The sequence below is a fragment of the Mus caroli genome, chromosome 18, assembly GCF_900094665.2.
Source record: "Mus caroli chromosome 18, CAROLI_EIJ_v1.1, whole genome shotgun sequence".
Taxonomy (NCBI): domain Eukaryota; kingdom Metazoa; phylum Chordata; class Mammalia; order Rodentia; family Muridae; genus Mus; species Mus caroli.
Genome location: NC_034587.1, coordinates 61173522 through 61192499, shown reverse-complemented (window position 1 = coordinate 61192499; position 18978 = coordinate 61173522). Strand labels below are relative to the sequence as shown.

Sequence of the window (18978 nt, the reverse complement as noted above, 5' to 3'; positions counted from 1 at the left end):
GAGAGAGAGAGAGAGAGAGAGAGAGAGAGAGAGAGAGAGAGAGAGAGAGAATGTGTGTGTGTATACCTGTGTATATAAGACAGAGGGGGAGAGAATGTGTGTGTGTGAGAGAGAGAGAGAGAGTGTGTGTGAGAGAGAGAGAGTGAGAGAGAGTATGTGTGTGTGTGTAGGAGAGAGGGAGAGAATATGTATATGTATGTATAAGAGAGAGGGAAAGAGAATGTGTGTGTGTAAGAGAGAGGGAGAATTCTCAAGGCACTATCCTCTGACTGTGAAACTTTCAAAAATGACTTCCAGTGTTACAAGTAAACAAACTGAAATGCCAGAAAGTGTTTCAAAAGGAAGTTTAAAATTAAGTTGAGCTAGTTTATAAAGAAGAAGCAATATTCCGTGCACAGAGGGTAAGACTTGCTGTGGCCTTTTCTTCTAGTTGGATGGTAAATAGCTGAGCATTTAGAGAAGTTGTTGGCCGGAGTCACTGGGCAGCCTTCAGTCACACTTTCAGCCAACAGCACCTCCATTGTGAGGCATCAACGCCTTGCTGCGTTGGCCTGGCTCATTGGCCTGGCTCTGACCCGCACACGTCTGGTAACCTGTGATAACCTCTACATAGACTGAGCCATGAAATGCAAGAGTGAGCTACAGATGCTACATGGACTGTAGGACACGGTTCCGTACAATGCTAAAGCAGGAGCCACTGTGAGTGCCCTGGTTTGCTCTCTGTCACTGTGATACTGCGCTGGCCCAAAGCAACCTGGGGGAAAGTGCATCCCATTTTACATTTCCGTGTAACAGTCCATCACTGAGGAGAGCTAAGGAAAAACTAAGGCAGAGACCATGGAGGAGCACTGCTTTCTTGCTGGCCCCTCGTGGCTAGCTCAGCCTGCCCTCTTATACCATCCAGGACCTCCTACCCAGGCGTGGCACTGCCAATAGCGAGCTTGCCACCCGACACCCCTCCTCCCCCCCCCCCCCCCCGTATCTGTCAAGAGGATGCACCACAGACATTCCCCCAAGCCAGTCTGATGTAGCAGTTCCTCAAGTCACCCTCTTCCCAGGTGACTGTAGTTTGTGTCAACCTGACAGAGCCAACCAGCAGAATGAGCAATGTTAAAACTGGAAAAAGTTCCAGTTAGCCATTGGCGTATGTCCATCGTAGACGCACTTACGGCTTCGGATTCAGGACAGGAGTTGATGATCCTGGCTCCCTCAGAGAGAGCAGCCTGTTAGGCAGGACTCTGAGAAAGTATCACTGAATATCAGCTTGAAATGTTCTCAGGAGAATACCAGTCCTGTCGCACCAAGGCACCCAGTTTTCTCCTCCCTCGGCAGACCACCTCACTTAGAGAATTGTTCACCCGCACTTCTGACCGTCAGGTTTGCATCTTGTCATTTCCATGGCTCAGGGGCCTCTCATGCACAGTTCCTCCACACAGGCCACAGTGCATCTCTTTAGATATAGCAGAAAGCCTTAGCTGTCTCTACCCACGCCTACTTGGTAGAGAACAAACTCTGATTGTTGCCTTATCATGGTAGGGGATTTGGTGGGCAATTTATTTAATGGAAAGAAGAGTTAGAGAGGTGCCAGTCCTTCTGGTTTATAGGTCACTCTAGCGTCCACCCCCATGAAGAGCCCTATCAGATATCAGATTTGAGAAAGAAAAGCTGGGAGTGGTGGCCCACACCTTTAATCCCAACACTTGGGAGCAAAGGCAGGCAGATCTCTGTGAGTTCAAGACCAGCCTGGTCTACTTAGTGAATTCCACAGTAGCCAGGACTACATAGAGACCTTGTCTCAAAACAAACAAAACAAAACAACAAAGAACAACAAACCAGATAGGAATGCCTCTCTCCCACCTTCTCACCCTTTCCTCCAGTCACTGTGAGGAAGCTGTTGAATGTCCAGCCTTTCTGTGGCTTCAGGCTCCCAGGTTGGCTGAATAGAGTCCCAGGGCACCTTCCCACCTTCTGTCATTTTATTGTAAGGCCATATAACGAAAAGCCAGGACTTTCCATGTGGGCAGGTTCTGACACTAATGCTCCTCCGTGTAAGCCATCAGAGGATCACAGCACTCATTTTGTACTTGAAGTTGCTGGGAAGGTAGCTTTTTAACCTAGTGATTGAGCATTCTGTCCTCTGGAGATTTATTTTTAAAATATTCAGGACTCACTACAACTTTGGGGCTAAGCTCAGTGGCTCGCCCGACAAGTCATTAAATCACTCAATGTGGCATAAAATTGTCTTTTCTCCTCTGTTGGGTCTATCCATTTGCCTGTATATTTACCTATGCTTCTACCCATTGATTCCTGCACCTCTGTGTCCTTCAGCCAGCCTCCAGGTCTGTGTGTTCACTGAGCACGTGGAAGTTGCGTACAGGAAGAATAGGAGCACCAGCCTGACCACCTTCACGCAGGCAGCAGAGTCACCTCCCTTGGGAGCTACCTCTTGTTTCTCTCAACCTTGGCAGCTCTCCTTGGGTTCCTAGCCCTTAGTGGGCCTTGGTACTCATGACCCTTTGTCAAGTCACTGTCCCCTTGGGTGACACTACTTCTGAGGAGGCATGAACAAGCATCTTCTCCCCCAAATAGGAAACAGATGATAGATCAAAATATGGCTAAGCTGGTGAACCGATGAGGTTTATGGAGCGTACTAGCAGGGATACGGGTAAGCGTTACTCATAGGGACACTGTTGCCTCAGATGCAGACGCGTCACCAAAGCCCACCACAGCATGGGTGGCACCTCACAAAAGCTGGGAACCTGGAGCCCACTGCACAGCCAGCAGGCATCTCCGTGGGCTGGACATCTTTTGCAGTTAGCCTGAGCCTCTTCCAGGCAGCCCAGCTGCTCTTTGTTTCTTTTTTTTTTTTTTTTTTTTTTGATTTTTAATATTTTTATTACATATTTTCCTCAATTACATTTCCAATGCTATTCCAAAAGTCCCCCATAGCGCCCCCCACTTTCCTACCCACCCATTCCCATTCTTTTGGCCCTGGCATTCCCCTATATTGGGGCATATAAAGTTTGCAAGTCCAATGGGCCTCTCTTTCCATTGATGGCCGACTAGGCCATCTTTCGATACATATGCAGCTAGAGACAAGAGCTCCGGGGTTCTGGTTAGTACATCATGTTGTTCCAACAATAGGGTTGCAGATCCCTTTAGCTCCTTGGGTACTTTCTCTAGCTTCTCCATTGGGAGCCCTGTGATACATCCAATAGCTGACTGTGAACATCCACTCCTGTGTTTGCTAGGCCCCGGCATCGTCTCACAAGAGACAGCTATATTTGGGTCCTTTCAGCAAAATCTTGCTAGTGTATGCAATGGTGTCAGCGTTTAGAAGCTGATTATGGGATGGATCCCTGGATACGGCAGTCTCTAAATGGTCCATCCTTTCATCACAGCTACGAACTTTGTCTCTGTAACTCCTTCCCTGGGTGTTTTGTTCCCAATTCTAAGAAGGTGCACAGTGTCCACACTTTGGTCTTCATTCTTCTTGAGTTTCATGCGTTTATCAAATTGTATCTTATATCTTGGGTATCCTAAGTTTTGGGCTAATATCCACTTATCAATGAATACATATTGTGTGAGTTCTTTTGTGATTGTGTTACTTCACTCAAGATGATGCCCTCCAGGTCCATCCATTTGGCTAGGAATTTCATATGCTCTTTGTTTCTTGCGGGCGGGCACATCTGTTGAACCCTGCTTCTTCCAGGCGGCCAGGCTTATCTGAGAGCGATGATTAGAAGTCTTTTTTTGTTTTCTCTCTCTTTTTTTTTTTTTTCCTGAGTCAAGTTCTCATTCTCTCAATACTGGCCTTGAACGTGCCCTGGATCACACTGACTTCAGACTCATTTGGCCTGCCTGAGGCACTTGTATGCTGTGATTGCTGTGATCAGTGTCCTGTTCTACAAGGCCCTTGTTTGTTTGGCTTTGCTTTGAGACATTGTTCTAGCAATGTGACTCAGGCTGGCCTCGAACTTACCTTGTAGCCCCAGCAGGCCTTAACTTGGCCTTCTGTTCTTGCTTCCGGAATGTTGGAGGTTACAGGCCTATGCCACTTTGCTCAATGCAGACAGTACATGCCATGAATGAGTACTAAAATGTAAAAACTCAAGTGGAGTCTCACTATGTAGCCCTGGCTGTCATGGAACTTGCTATATAGAACAGGCTGGTCTCAAACTCACAAAGATCCCACTCCTGAGACTGGGACTGAAGACTGTGCCACCATGCCCAGATAGGTGTACTAGTTGTGGGGTTCTTCTCCGCTCTCTTTTCTTTAGTCTCTTCCTGACAGATGAGAACAGAGAATAAGAATAAGAGCTTGCATTTTAAAGATGATCACGTTAACAAAAGGTAGGCAGGTAGGACTGCCGATCTCAGAGAATGACCAAGCGTCCCCATGCCTGCTAAGTGATGGACAAGATGCCAGGAATGTCCTAACCTGCTCACCATATCAGCATTGTAGAAAATTAGGTTAGTCGTTTATTGTCCTGGCCATTACACCATGTTTGGTGACTCCGAGGAATCTATATAAAGATTAATCCCTTCTCCTTTCCGCTTGTGCTTCCTAATAGCACCTCACAAATACTATATTGGATTCCGGTACGTCCATCCCCTGACAGAAGAGGCAATTGAAGAGATGGAGAGAGATGGGCTAGAGAGGGCCATTGCTTTCACACAGTACCCACAGTATAGCTGCTCCACCACAGGTAAGGACGTCTCGCAGGCGGCTGTGCCCCTGGCACGGTTAGCCCAGGAGTCTGAGTGCTGATGGTGTTTGGAATCTGAATGGCGAATCTGGACCGTCTTCATTACCCGTGAGAGCCTAGGCCACTTACTTTGAGACTGCAGGCCGCGTGTGCGTCTGGAATTATCAGCCAATCAGCTGAGACTAGAAATGGTGGGTGGTGGCCGTGCTTGGTTACTACTTCAATACAGTTGGTTAACAGGTCACTTTCTAGGTTTGTATCATAAACTTATTTTTATGTCTACCCTGACGTTTTTATTAAAGGAGCAAAGGGAATACCGGTTTCTATTTTGAAAACAGAAGTGTCCTGTGATAATGGAAAACGCTGCTATTTTTATTTTTGTGTCTGTCTCTCCTTCAGTTATGGGTTACCGGTTAACTTAAAACTCTATCCTTGCCGGGTGTGGTGGCTCACACCTCTAATCCTAGGCAGAGGCAGGCTGGTCTCTATGAGTTTGAGGCCAGCCTGATCAACTTAGTGAGTTCTAGGACAGCCAAGGCTCTAAGTAGGACCCCCATCTCAAAAACAAATAAACCCAACAACAAACAAAAACAGCAACAACAAAACCAATGTGAGGCCTTGAGTTGACATTGTACAGATTTTTCTGTGTCCATTACTCCTTGCAGTCCTCTGTATATTTGACTGAAGATTAAAAAAGAAGAAGAAGAAGAAGAAGAAGCAGCTTGGGAAAGGGTCTATATTCATGTTCGTTTTTTTTTTTTTTTCTTGTTTGAGCCAGGGTCACACTATGTAGATTATGCTGGCCTCGAACTCACAGAGATCTACCTACCTCTGCCTTCTGAGTGCTGAGATCAAAGGTGTGCGCCCCCACTCCCAGTTACGCTTATTATAGGTAAAGCTTCTGTTATTACCCACAAATAGAAGTGCATTTTCTCCAGGACTTAGGTCAGCGCAGTTATGCTCCCAGTTTCTTTGAATATTAATGTTATTATAGCTATAAGGAGAAGTAAAAATCTACAGCGGAAACATTCCTAGTGTTGTGTGCCTTAAATACTGAGGCGTACAGTGTGTATGTGAGTGTGTGGAGAGACAGAGAGAGAGAGAGAGAGAGTGTTAAAATACCCAATCTTCCACGTGCTGTCCAGAAGTTTGAATTGTGATTTACTTAATCAGATCTTAGTATTTTCAAGGGATATTTTTATCTTGCTTCACAAGATGTCCCTTAGCCTACAGATGTCTGCTCTCAAAAGTACGTAAATTAAAAGTGGTTATTTGTATGGCAACAGATGCACTCCTTAGCTTGCTGGTGGCTCTCACTGTGTGGTCAGAGCTCAGGGTCCACTGCTCTCCTTAGGGCATCTCATGTGGAAGCCCAAGCATTTAGGCTTCTGGGCTGCGCACGGTTCAGGAACCGCGTTTCTGCTTTGAGGCCAGTGGTCTCCTTTGCCACTCTGTCTTTTAAACAGGCTCTGTGTATTTCTCATAGCATCTTCCTCATTTACATTTCCCCCCTTTTAACTACTTCTGTAGTTTGTTGACTGTTGTCCACTGACACTCGCAGAAGCCCTCCTGTCCATCAGAAAACCACGCCCACGTGTGCAGTAGGATCTGCTATGTGAAGGGGATGAGATGCTTTGCTTTCTATTGGGGATTATTTTTGACCCCCAAGCTTGGATTCTCTTACTTCATTATATTCCACTCATTGACGTTGAACCCAATGATTTTTTTTTTTTATATACAAGTTGGATTTTAGCCTGACCAAACAGTTTGAGCTAAACTATATCTGTGTCCCAAGTAAGCTTTTTAAACTGGCAACTTAACTGGTTCCTATGGCAAGAATCCCAGGGGACTGGTGATGGTCAGCACAGACCTGTTGGAACTTGTTATGTGCAGGACTGAGAAAGGGGGCCCTGTCAGGATTGGGTTTATAGGCCTTAGGATTGACCCCAGTGCCAGCTTCCCCAAGCTGGGGAAAAGCTGCGGCTTCATTCTGCCATTTGGGTTGTCATATTCACAACAATTTAGGAACACAACTTTTGTTTAGAGTGTAGTGTCTGCTTACTTTATTCCAGGGTAATGATGCATCTTGTAAAAGTTGATTAAATACAGGGCCTTTAGACCCCTCAATAGGCCACTTGCTCTATGATGGCATCTTTAGAAAAGGTGGTTCTGCTCCAGACAGAGAACTATTCATATTCTAACACAGAAACTTGGTGAAGTAAAACAGCTGTAAAGGAGAATGCCAGGAACCGGTTCCTCTAGAGTGAAACAGTGCCGCGTCAGCATGCTGAGATAACAGCCCACTTGTGTCTGTCTTCCTCACCCCCTACACTGCGTGTAATGAGGCCGATTCTGACCACAATAGGGACGCTTTTCTTCACATGCCCTCCATCGTAAGACCTGCTCCTTGCAAGTTCACAATGGCTTCTATTGCGTAAGCTCAGAGCCCTCCTGTTTCTCGGTAGAAATGGCCTCAGTAATCTTTGAAGGTCTGTTGAAATTGATTGCTTTTTAGTGATCTTCATTCGCTGGGTTGTTAAATCTATATGCATTTTAGAGTATTGAAAAGATTGTAATTAGACTGGGTTTCTGTATAGATGCAGCTGCCCACTTTGAACTCACAATCATTGCCTTTACTCGTCTGCGTTATGTTTCCACCACGACCAAGTGCATCTACTAAATGGCTCCCTTGTCTTTTAGGCAGCAGCTTAAATGCCATTTACAGATACTATAACGAGGTGGGCCAGAAGCCCACCATGAAGTGGAGCACAATCGACAGGTGGCCCACGCACCCCCTCCTCATCCAGGTGTGTATGCTCAGGGTAGCCTCTGTCCTCCCAGCACCCAGTGCCACCCAGCTGCTCTGTCTGTCGGGGGTGCTCGCTGAGCCTGCGTTCTCCTGCGTAAACTGCATGCTGCGTGTTAACACCACACCGTTAGCCTTCTCACTTACCATGAAAAATGACGATAAATGTAAAGGCTAAAAGGATCAGACCCTTTCCTTTCTTCAGATTATACTATAGGCCCACAGTTAGACTTTGAGTTGGTATTTCTCAGCGTCCAGAAGAACATTGAGGATTATATCGACTTCTGCTAACTTATGTGTCTAAATTGAAAGACCAACATATTACTTAAATCCTATATTTTAAAAATCCTTCAAAAACATCAAAGGATTAAAAAAAAGTGAAGGCAGTGAATAGGTACATGTTTGGAAACATGAAAGTAAACAGCATTATAATGGAAAAGGTTTGTACATCAAAAGAAAATTTTCATTTCTCCTGTACATTTACCTTTGTAATAAATATTCTGTCAGTGGGTACTTTTACTCTAGAAGAATCAGTTAAAATTACAATTCGAAAACCATTAGCTTTGAATTGGTATTACCTTATTTAAAAAACAAAACAAAACATGAGAGCGAAGTTGATTTTAAAAACGAATCCCAATTAATTCAGATAATGTTTTGAGTCTGTAGAAGCTTTTGTTTTTGAGTTATTTTAGGTCTAGATATATGAAGTGGTTTGGATTTATTTTGTATTTTATATACTTCATTCATTCTGTGCTCTTTGGCAAATATCTGCAAAAATTGGCAGTACTTAAAACCTGTGACCACTAGATGGCAGTAGACAGCATTAAAATCAGGCTGACTTCCCCAGAGTGGTGTCCTATGGGCAGGGAAAGGGTTAAGGCTCGTGCAGGAGTAAAAGAGGTCCCCTAGGGATGGGTGTCGCTGTGGGCTGCGCGCCTGTGTCCAGCGTTCATCGTTCTCCTGGGTCCAGCCAGAGGTAGCTGGAGCGCCTAAGGCCCAGAATGCTTCTATTGAAGCCGTGGCTGGGAAGGAGGGGTATTGCAGGTCTGAGCTGACATGTGGCACAGGAACAGGGGATCTGCACAGCATCTGCCTGCCCTGATCGCGGGAGTAATTAGATTTGCATTAAAATTCAGCCCTTTGAAAGGGGGAAGCAGAAAGATGGAAAGGTCTCTTAACCGAGGAAGTCTCTGTTCATAAAAGGAAAGGGAATTTTAGAGGCATTTATCTGCCCTCCTGGCTGGTGTGATTGAAGGCTCTGAGAGGTCTTGCTGCTTTCATTTCGCACAGGGGCTGTGCACAGAAAATCCTGCAGATGGGTCTTAGGTGATTTAAGTAGCACTTCTGTTTGCCCATGCCGCTTGAGTTTTGAAGATGGCTTAGTGACTCTCGAAAGCCCTGAGGGATTGTGTTCTTACTTGCAATTTTACAAGCTGAGGAAAGGAAAGGAAGGGGGTGGGGCTTCAATCCCCTAAAAGTCTTACATAGACTCAACTGAAAAATAGGGCCTTAAATCTCATGTTCCTGCATGTTATCAGTGCTAGTTACTCAAAAGAGCCATCTTAGCACCTTTCCTCTAAGACTGATGTTTATCTAGCTTTTGGAGGAGTTGCAGTAAATGTCTATTCCAGGTCTCCACATAAACTTTACAGTGGCTTTTTTTTTTTTTATGTAGGCTGGTCTCTAAAAATAATCCTTCCTGAGCAGTCTTGCTTCCTAGACATTATGAACACTATAAAAATACAGCTTTTGTATCAAATGTTACCACACAACATGGAGACGAGGAGGAAGGGAGAGGGAGGACAAGAGCACCAGATGCCTTCTCTGAGTCCCATCTTCTTCACTAGGGCATTTTCTGACCCACACTTGCGAGTTCCAGAATGAAAGCTAGTTTAGTAGTCCTAGGGACTAGTTTAGTAGTCCTAGGGACTAGTTTGGAACTTAGAGTATTGACGGAACACTCGTATGTATCAAAACTGCGTCAACTACAAGCTTGTGCGATTCTGTTCTTTAAATTTTATTTGGAAATTATTTCTGACATGCAAAATAACTACAAGATTAAGAAGGATAATGTGTTGGAGAGCTGGCTCATTGGTTAAGAGCACACCACTACTCCAGTTGAGTTCCCAGCAATATGTGCGCACATGCGCGCGTGCATACACACACACACACACACACATACACGCACGCACATAATTAAAAATTAAGCTGCAGAGATGGCTCAGTGGTTCAGAGCACTGGCTGCTCTTGCAGAGGACCCACAGTTTGATTTCCAGCACCCACATGGCAGCTCACAATCTTAGTAGCTCTAGTCTTAGGGGCTCTGATGGACTCTGGCTTCTGTGTGCACCAAGTATACACAGGGCGCACAGACATACATGCAGACAAAATACCCCCACACACAAAATAAGTAAAATCTTTAAAAATGATGCCGTGAGTTGCCATCTGTTCTATACCTGTATTCCTGTGTTATTTGTATCACTTGACCTATCACTTACATATTCTCTGTATGTGTATATATATGTGTGATATATATTGATATGTATATGTATGTATATAGATATATATATATATGTTTGAACTACTTGGGAACACACACACAACCTTAAGATCAGAGGTATTCTCTTAACATAACTATAATACAAAATTTTGCAGAAGTTTATTTAACACTGATATCAACTTCTGTCTGATTCTCAGCCACATTCAAGTTTTATCAGTTGGCCCATTTCTGTCCTTTGTTTTCCTTATAAGCCTGACAAGGAATGATTCAAGTGTAAGATGAAAGAAAGTCTCTTCAGATCTGGTGTTTCAGCACCTACCCGTGAGAATCAGCAAGTGCCAGCTAAGAAGCGAGGGAGGGAGCTGGTCTGGCGGGCAGAGGTGGGGAGGCAGCAGGACCTGGATTCTAGTCCACATTCACACATATGGCCAGCTAGGCCTCCCGTCAACTGCAGCCTTCCCCCCTGTGTGTTTAATGGGGGCTGCACAGCTCATCATCTGTCATTAGGACGCTTGTGAGGAGGAGTGCTTTGGTACAGGTTCTACTCGTAAGGAAGATGTCATAAAAATAGAAGAGTATTTTCTTGTTTCTCTCCTATTTCTGGCTAATGTATTTTAATGTGATAGGCCTGAAAGCCAAAGTAAGGGAGATTTAGAAAGACCCTGTAAGCTGTTTTCCTGCTAACAGAGCAAATGTGAGGTCTTAAAACAACCTCTCCTTCCCATCTGTGTTTCCTTTCCATCTGGAAGTGTGCCCCGCTCTTCCCGTGGGGAAGCAGCTCCTCCGAGTTCATTTGCAGAGAGCCATTAGTGAGCTTTAGAAGTTTCCCATCAAATTCCCCAGGCCCCTGGAACCATTGCGAGCCATTTCGAAGCTAAACCAAAGCAAAGAGACTGTGATGTTTGCATTTTTTTTTAAAAAAAAGAGAGAGAGAGATGGGGTTCCAGATTTTGAAGACTGCGCTAAGGTTTTTGGTGCGGCTCTCATTTCTTAGATCCTACTTCAGTTCTTTGCTTTCTTCTCACCACCCTCTTCCCCATTCCTGGGGTTCCCACAGTGCTTTGCAGACCACATTCTGAAAGAGCTGAACCATTTTCCAGAGGAGAAGAGAAGCGAGGTGGTCATTCTGTTTTCTGCCCACTCCCTGCCGATGTCTGTAAGTACGAGCATTTTGTTGGTGGCCGAGGACTGAGTCATTTGACTTTCTCAATGTGTAAAGTGGATCTGGCTCCGGTCTGTGCTCAGCTCAGTGCAAGCATGAATTCTAAGCTCCCAGCCTTAGCTTGCTCATAGACACTTTCTAAAACCTCCCAGCAATTAATTCATTGCCCAATATCACAAATAGATCTCTTATTAATAGCCTTCTTTAAAACGATAACTGGAAGATTCATTCAGATCTTAGTGTTCCTAACAAATGCACCAGCTGAAAGAAGCTTCTACCTGCCGAATGGGAAGAACACAGTGCGCACTTTCCCGATACTGAGCTGTGCCTTGCTCACACTAAGCCCAAACTCTGTCTTCAAACCTTAGCAGAAGCCTGTGCCTGCTAGGAAGCCTGTATGGTTTCTGATTTGCTAAAACTAGGGACCACAGCCTGGCCAGAGAATGTACAGCAGACAGTGTGTGGTCCTTAGTTCATTGTGTGATACACCAGCTTGCCCATAAAATGTCACATCCTTCATGCGGGTCCCCCAACAACTAGAACAGGAGCTGTCTCTGAGCCTGTTGCCTGCCTGCCGGCCTGCCTGCCTGCCTGTGGATCCCAAGTCCCTAAATGGACTGCCTTATCTGGCCTCAGTGGGAGAGGATGTGCCTAGCCCTGAAGTGAGTTGATATGTGGGGTTGGTGTGTGTGTGTGTTGGGGGGTGTTAGTTGGGGGGATGACACCCAGAGGGGGACTTCCCCCCCTCAAAAGAAAAGGGGAAGGTGAAATTGGGGGAGGGCTTGTGTGAGGGGGTCCTGGGAGGAAAGAAAGGACTGATTTGGGGTTGTTAAGTGAGTAAATAAATAATTGAAAATTCAAGCCACACATGTGGGGAAATATTCAGTCATATAAATCTGACAAAAGTTTGTATAAATACACTGTTAAAATTACTTCTACGTGTAAATTATAAAATGACAAGCAAATCAATGAGAACATGGAAAAAAAAGTCACTTCCTGAGTCACAGGAAACTTGGAAATATCGGACTTGTGTGCTGTCTGATATTTGAAAGGTCTTGGACACAGTCCCTAGTTCTATCCACTCAGAAGAAGCGTCCCATCCTGAGAGCGCTGTTTTCCTAGTCACGGAGGTGGAAGATTACATTTTCTTAGGTGTGGTCGGTCTGAAACGCATGATCAATGGGACCAGCCATCCTCAGGTGGAGGGTGCCACCCTTGGTGGTCACCAGAGTCAAGCCCCGGGCAGCTCACCTGAAGATGCAGCCATTACGTTAATAGCAGATAGCTTTAGGGAGAGAGTCCTCTCACTGGGAGGCTGCCTGTTTCATTTCAGTCTCCTTCGTGGTGTCATGCAAATCCTTTCCGAGGGTCCATTCTTGGTGTGATGAGACCTGAGGTACCAGAGTGAAGCTCCAGAGAGGGGCAGGCAGATTTACACTGGGACATCCCGGAGCTGTAATGGTGGATCCTTCCTGCAGTGGTTCTTGTCATACTGTGCCAGAGGCAACCTTGTGTTTCTCTCATCCCTTCTACAATTATTCTTCTAATGATCATTTGTCCACTAGTACTGTCATCAAATATTGTCTTAGTATTTCATTTCACCAACGCAGTATTTATTGGGTGCCTACTGCACACATCAGATGTGGGGATGAAGTAGACAGGAAGCCTTTATTCCTGTACAATGACAGGAAAAGATAATGAAAGTCTGGGGGGGCCGAGGAACTTCTCTGCCAATGCTCAGATCCAACTGTCATTAGTCTGAAGGAGAGCAAGGGAGGGGTCTAGCTCACGTTCATCTTGTCCCTGTATAGCCAGTGGTGCTTGATATCCTCACAGTGTTGGTGACAGCATGTTATTTTGTCCCTACTGCAGGTTGTCAACAGAGGGGACCCCTATCCCCAAGAGGTAGGAGCCACTGTCCACAAAGTCATGGAAAAGCTGGGTTACCCCAACCCCTACCGACTGGTTTGGCAGTCCAAGGTAGGTCAGCATCTCTGGAGAAAATCTGTTTGATCCCTAATCTATAAATGGGAATTTGGGCGCTTCCATGCCAGCAAGCTTTTCTGTAAGTTGACTGCTCACTGTGGGCAGAAAGAACTCTGCAAAGAGCAAGCAGACAGAAGGGGAGATGGACAACTGTAGAGCTGTGTCAGTTACTATCTGACTTTTAGCTTTAATGAAAGAAAGTGTTTATTTGTATCATCAGGTCAGGCCAGCCTCTAGAAGGATTCAAACCTCAGTATAAAAATATTCAAACCTATCAAGGAGGCCTAAGAGTGACTCTCACCAGGATGGGCAGATGTGGGCATGCTCCTAGCGTGTGTTGGGGCCTGATAATAATATGTTGTTAAAGTGTCAGGAGAAATGTTCCATTTCCATGGTGGTTGTCCTTTCTCATAGGTTGGTCCAGTACCCTGGTTGGGCCCTCAGACAGATGAGGCTATCAAAGGGCTTTGTGAGCGGGGGAGGAAGAACATCCTCTTGGTTCCAATAGCATTTACCAGTGACCACATTGAGACACTCTACGAACTGGATATTGAATACTCTCAAGTGTTGGCTCAGAAGGTAAGCGGGCCTTTATGGCTTCTTAGACCCATCATGGTTTGTTTGAACCTGAATTTTTTTTTTCTACAACTACCAAACTATACCTTTGAAAAAAAATTACTGTTTATGGGGCTGGGTGTAGTGGCACACTCCCTTAATCCCAGCACTGGAAAGCAGAGGCCAGACAGAGACAGACTTAGTGTGCTTGTATATATTATATATTCATCATTTTGAATAATGCTTTATAAATTAATTCTACATCAGCAGTAGAGAGGACATTTATGTCTTTATTAAACCATGTTGCCCAGTATCACTGAAGAAACTAATACTTTGTTCGGTCTAAGTTACCGTACCGTCCATCTGAAGGTGAAATCTTTCGTGAAAAGGGCTTGAATCTCTCACCAATTGTGAGGGAAACTGTTTACCAGTCTAGAATTAATTCTCTACACTTAATGCAGTCCTTGGGCTGATACACTGTTTCTGGTTGGGCTTGTGGCCTAGGCGTCTTTGACATTTCAGAGGAGCACAGAACAAACAGGAAGCAGTGTGTGCTGTAATTCTGTTGACCTCTTCAGTGCACTCACTTAATTAGCTGTTTGCTAACAAGTTGTGATCAATCTGACTATTGAAATAACAAATACCACTGTTGGCATAAGATGGATGGGACGCGTCACTCAGGGTGGAAAAAACTGTTGCTTACCTGTCTTGTAGCTTCTGAGGGCTAGCCCGAAACCTTCACTGGCTTATTGAAGTGTTTCTATGCGAAGTTTGGAAGCATGGGGACTCAGGAAGTCCTTTTCTCCCTCTCATCTTGGATGAGAACTCATGGCCTTCCCATAGGTGACTGGTGGAAGTCTGGCTCCACTGAAATCTATTCCCTTTGTGGGACTGGGTGTCGGTGAGGGGCAGAGTGGAGAGTGGGTAGGGTCAGCACTGGAACCAGTTGTCAGGTATTAGTGTGTCTCTTGTTACTAGTGTGTCTAAGCCAGTCAAGCATCAATAAGTTAAGGGGAGCCTATAATGTCTAATCACTAGGAGTTAAGTTGTAACTGACAAAGATGAGGCCTCATTGTTCTCATGGGTTTTATTTACAGATGCTTCTGTTTGCCCACCATGACGCTGGCTAATTTTAAACTTGCTAGAGAGACTTCAGTAATAAGAATAAGACCTGGGCTGGAGAGATGGCTCAGCCGTTAAAGGCTAGCCTCACAACCAAAAGTATAAGAATAAGACTTAATTAGGATAGGGTGTTTGAAAATAAGTTTTTTCTCTGTGTTGCATGATAGTTTCCATTCGTTTGTATTATAAGTGGAGGCTATCAGTTACCAAGACGATTATTAGTGATTAATAAATGAATCCCTGTAGTGAATAAAGAGAACTAGGTAACTATCATTATTTTGATATGAAAATATAGCATGCTTAAAGCAACTAACTTTAAAAGTTTAAAAAATGTTTTACTCCAAAATAGAAACAACTTTTTGCCTTTTGCTGATAAAAACAATAAAGTTCTCAGATGGTACCAAACGGTGCCAGGTCAGGAGTGGGTCATGTCTCTCCCGACCCTCAGAGAGGACGTAGGTTAATGTCTTCATAAAACACCTTCCTCTTCCCTAAGCGTGTCTGCTTTAATAATAATAATAGGCTAATGACGTCTTAGCCATACATTTTTGTGATCCCTGTTTTCTCTTTTTAAATATATATCACATGTATATGTGAGAGTAAATGCAGTCAAATGCCCATAGCTGTTTTTAGTAAATCCTTGATTAATACTCATTTGAATTTTTAAATTTTTTTTTTTACTATCGTATGCTGCATGACTATAAACCCTTGTGTTGTCCCATGGACAGATTCGTGGCTCTTGCATCTTCCTGGCCCACCCACCCCTGCTGATTACTGACACTGCTGTTCTATTGCTGTGGACACTTTGCGACTTTTTTTTTTTTATTTAAGTAGAGCCTCCATATTGAGGTCTAGGTGTTTGCTGATAGGCTTCCCGTGTGGGCTCCTCCTGTAAATGTCAATCTAGAAGATAAAACGACTATGTATGTCTCCGTGTGGATGGGAAAGAGATGAACCTAGCCACATACACAGTTCTCTATTATATGGGAATAATTAATTGTTTTTTTTTTTTTAACAGGGAAAAAGAATGATACAGAACATACTCAAATTTTTTCTTACATTTTTTTCTATTTAAAATTTTTTTTTGTTTTTTTGTTTTTCTAGGCAGGGTTTCTCTGTGTAGCCTTGGCTGTCCTGGAACTCACTTTGTAGTCCAGGCTGGCCTCGAACTCAGAAATCCGCCTGCCTCTGCCTCCCGAGTGCTGGGATTGGGATTAAAGGCGTGCGCCACCACGCCCGGCTCCTATTTAAAATTTTATTTTAAAATCCATTCTACATTGGGTCCAATTTAAAACCAGTATGTTTTAGACTCCATAAATTAATTTCCTTCATTTTAGCACTTACTTGGGCTCAAAGTAAATAGGAAATTTTACTTAATTGCAGCAACATTTACTAGATGAGTCTGCAAGGCCTGCATTAGGGAAAGGGACAAGGACAGAGGGATATGGGCTTGGATCGCTCCAGAGACCCATCCAGCACGCACACCACTGTGGGAAGGACAGGGCAGGGGAACACAGGGACACCAGAGCAGCCTCTGGTAGCCTGGTCAGTCTGCCCATCCAGTACCCGACCACAACCGTCAATTAGGAGCCTTCTGCAGCCATTCACCGTCAGGCTGAGTGTGTGCGTGCGTGTGCGTGCGTGTGTGTGTGTGTGTGTGTGTGTGTGTGTGTGTGTATTTCTGTGCATTTATTCTTTTGTGGCACTTAGTGTCTTTTAAAAAAAAGAAAAGGAAAGGAAAGGAAAGGAAAAATAAAACGTGTCTGTTTTCTTCCCATTCTCCTTTGATTCAGTGTGGAGCTGAGAACATCAGAAGAGCGGAGTCTCTTAATGGAAATCCATTGTTCTCCAAGGTACCGCAGTGTTACAACCATTCTAGTAGAACACAGCGCAGAGTAGTCCTCTGAGAAACTCCTGCAGAATATTGGTTTTCTCACATATTAGTACATTTAGAGTTCCAATTAATTACAAAACTAAGAGCAAATTCCTTCTCTGCTCCTTTCTCCTGCAGGTAGCCCCAGTCTCCTTAGTTTGCCCACCACAGCTGCCTAATTTGCAGTCTGCTTCTCAGTGAACAGCTGCGGTGGGTGGGGTAAGAGGATTCACTTCCCGAAGTGTCCGTTTTAACTTGCCCTAAGCTGACGATGCCTGTCCAGCTCAGTTTAAAAGAAACCCCCATCTGGAACAATCTTCCCGGGACAAGCTCAGGGAATACATGCAGGGAGGGCCCTCGACTCCTCACCTCAGGTGGCTCTGTGCTCTGTCTTGCAGGCCTTGGCCGATCTGGTGCACTCCCACATCCAGTCCAACAAGCTGTGCTCCACGCAGTTGAGTCTGAGCTGTCCGCTCTGTGTAAATCCTGTCTGCAGGAAGACTAAATCCTTCTTCACCAGCCAACAGCTGTGACCCTGCCTGAGGACCCTTGGGGTTTGCAGATGTGCAGCCTCCAGACACCTGCGCTGGGGACGATGAGGACAGAAGCCACGTTTATCTGGGCACAAACTGTGATTTCTCTCTTGCCTGTGTTTCGTTTTATTTGATCTTATTTCTTGCTTTCCCTACGTAGGCCAAGCTGGCTTCCAGTGTGCCTCCCGCTCCCGTTTCCTGGGCGCTAGTTAGAATCACAGACATACAACATTGTGTTCCTTGGAGGATGGACTCGAAATTCTTACTGAGATTTCTATTTTCATATACAAGTATAGTGACTGTTCCTGGGGTCAGTTTATCAATATGGAATATCTGTCTACTGGAACATCCCAGGAATGAGTTTCACATTTTTATCTTATGAGACGCACACAAATTCTACACTTATTGCCCAAAACAACTTCCTACAACAGTGTGGTGGGTCTCCTGATGTGCTACCAGTGGCGACTGAGATGTTTACAGTCTTATGGATATAGCTATCGCTTAAGTGAATATTGTGAATTTATGAAATGTAATTTGTAAAAGAATTAGGCTGAGCACACAGCTTGGGATCGTGTGCTTACCTGCAAGGCTCCTACTTTAATCCCCAGCACCAAACACAAAACACGATGTTACCTACTCTTTCCCCGAATCCATGGGTACGGGAGTGTGAGTGAGTTGGAGTGGTCACCTGGCACTGCCTCTGTGGACAGTGTAGCCACTGTCCACTGCCGTGTCTGCAAGAGTCTCATCTCCCTCCCTGGAAACTGAAACAAGTGCGTGTTTCAAGAGTGCTAAGATTCCCCGGGCGCATAGCCTAATAAACGTGTGGAAGTTCAGTCCTTGCTGTGTACACCTTCATTTGAGTCCATGGTGCCTCAGGGAAGGGGACTCTGTCTTCTTCCTGTCTCCAAGGACAGTGCCACCAGGAAATGCTACTGATGGATTTGAGCTTAGCTCCCCAGGGGCCAAGGAGCCTTCCAGTGCCATTCTCCTAATCTCAACTGAGTGCTTATTTTATAAAGCTGACTGTGTCTGATAGCCTTGAATTTTCTTTGTGAATAAGTTCTTATTATAAAAATGGCATGGTTATAGACTAGGCCATTTGTAAAACACAAAGAAATAACTAATGTAATAATTATCATTTCATTTTAATCTTTTCCTGCATATATGTGTATATATACACACACATATATACATATATATATACACATATACACACATACATATATATATATACATACATATATATGCACATACACATATATGCATACATATATACACATGCATATATAGACATATATGCACATACATACATATACACATAATATATGCACATACATATATGTATAGTCTTCAACATATTTGATCATATCAACCTCCTTTTCCCTCATAACTAATTCTTGCATGAATTTATAATGAAATGTTATTCTAAAAATGTAAAAACTATGTCAAAGCAGAATCTGATCTTCTATATTTGGATTTAAATGGATTTGAAAGTCTTTGGGATCCTTGAAGGATTTGTAATAATCACTTTCTCTAAAACTTTGCTCTTCAAACAGAACATTTCTTTGAGTTTTTTTTTTTTTTCTGATAGAAAAACGGCTCATGAAATGAAAGCAATTAGTAGGATGCATAGATATTCTATACTCAGGATTTACTGTTAATAGACGGTGAGCTTTAGCCGTTTGATTTGTACTGTCTCCTGAAATGACTGGACACAGGAAATTCACTT

At 44.2% G+C, this 18978-nt stretch overlaps 1 protein-coding gene across 2 annotated transcripts in view; it reads left to right on the top strand.

The window, feature by feature from the left end:
• Fech (ferrochelatase) overlaps positions 1-18082 on the top strand; it is a 33753-nt gene extending 15671 nt beyond the window's left edge. For both annotated transcript variants that reach the window (XM_021150808.1, XM_021150809.2), the window contains 7 exons: positions 4575-4709; positions 7410-7516; positions 11073-11171; positions 13050-13157; positions 13578-13742; positions 16634-16693; positions 17112-18082. In XM_021150808.1, the coding sequence (XP_021006467.1) occupies positions 4575-4709; positions 7410-7516; positions 11073-11171; positions 13050-13157; positions 13578-13742; positions 16634-16693; positions 17112-17246 (809 nt within the window). In that variant the 3' untranslated portion in view covers positions 17247-18082. The remainder of the gene's footprint in view (positions 1-4574; positions 4710-7409; positions 7517-11072; positions 11172-13049; positions 13158-13577; positions 13743-16633; positions 16694-17111) is intronic.
• The last annotated feature ends 896 nt before the right edge of the window (positions 18083-18978 follow it).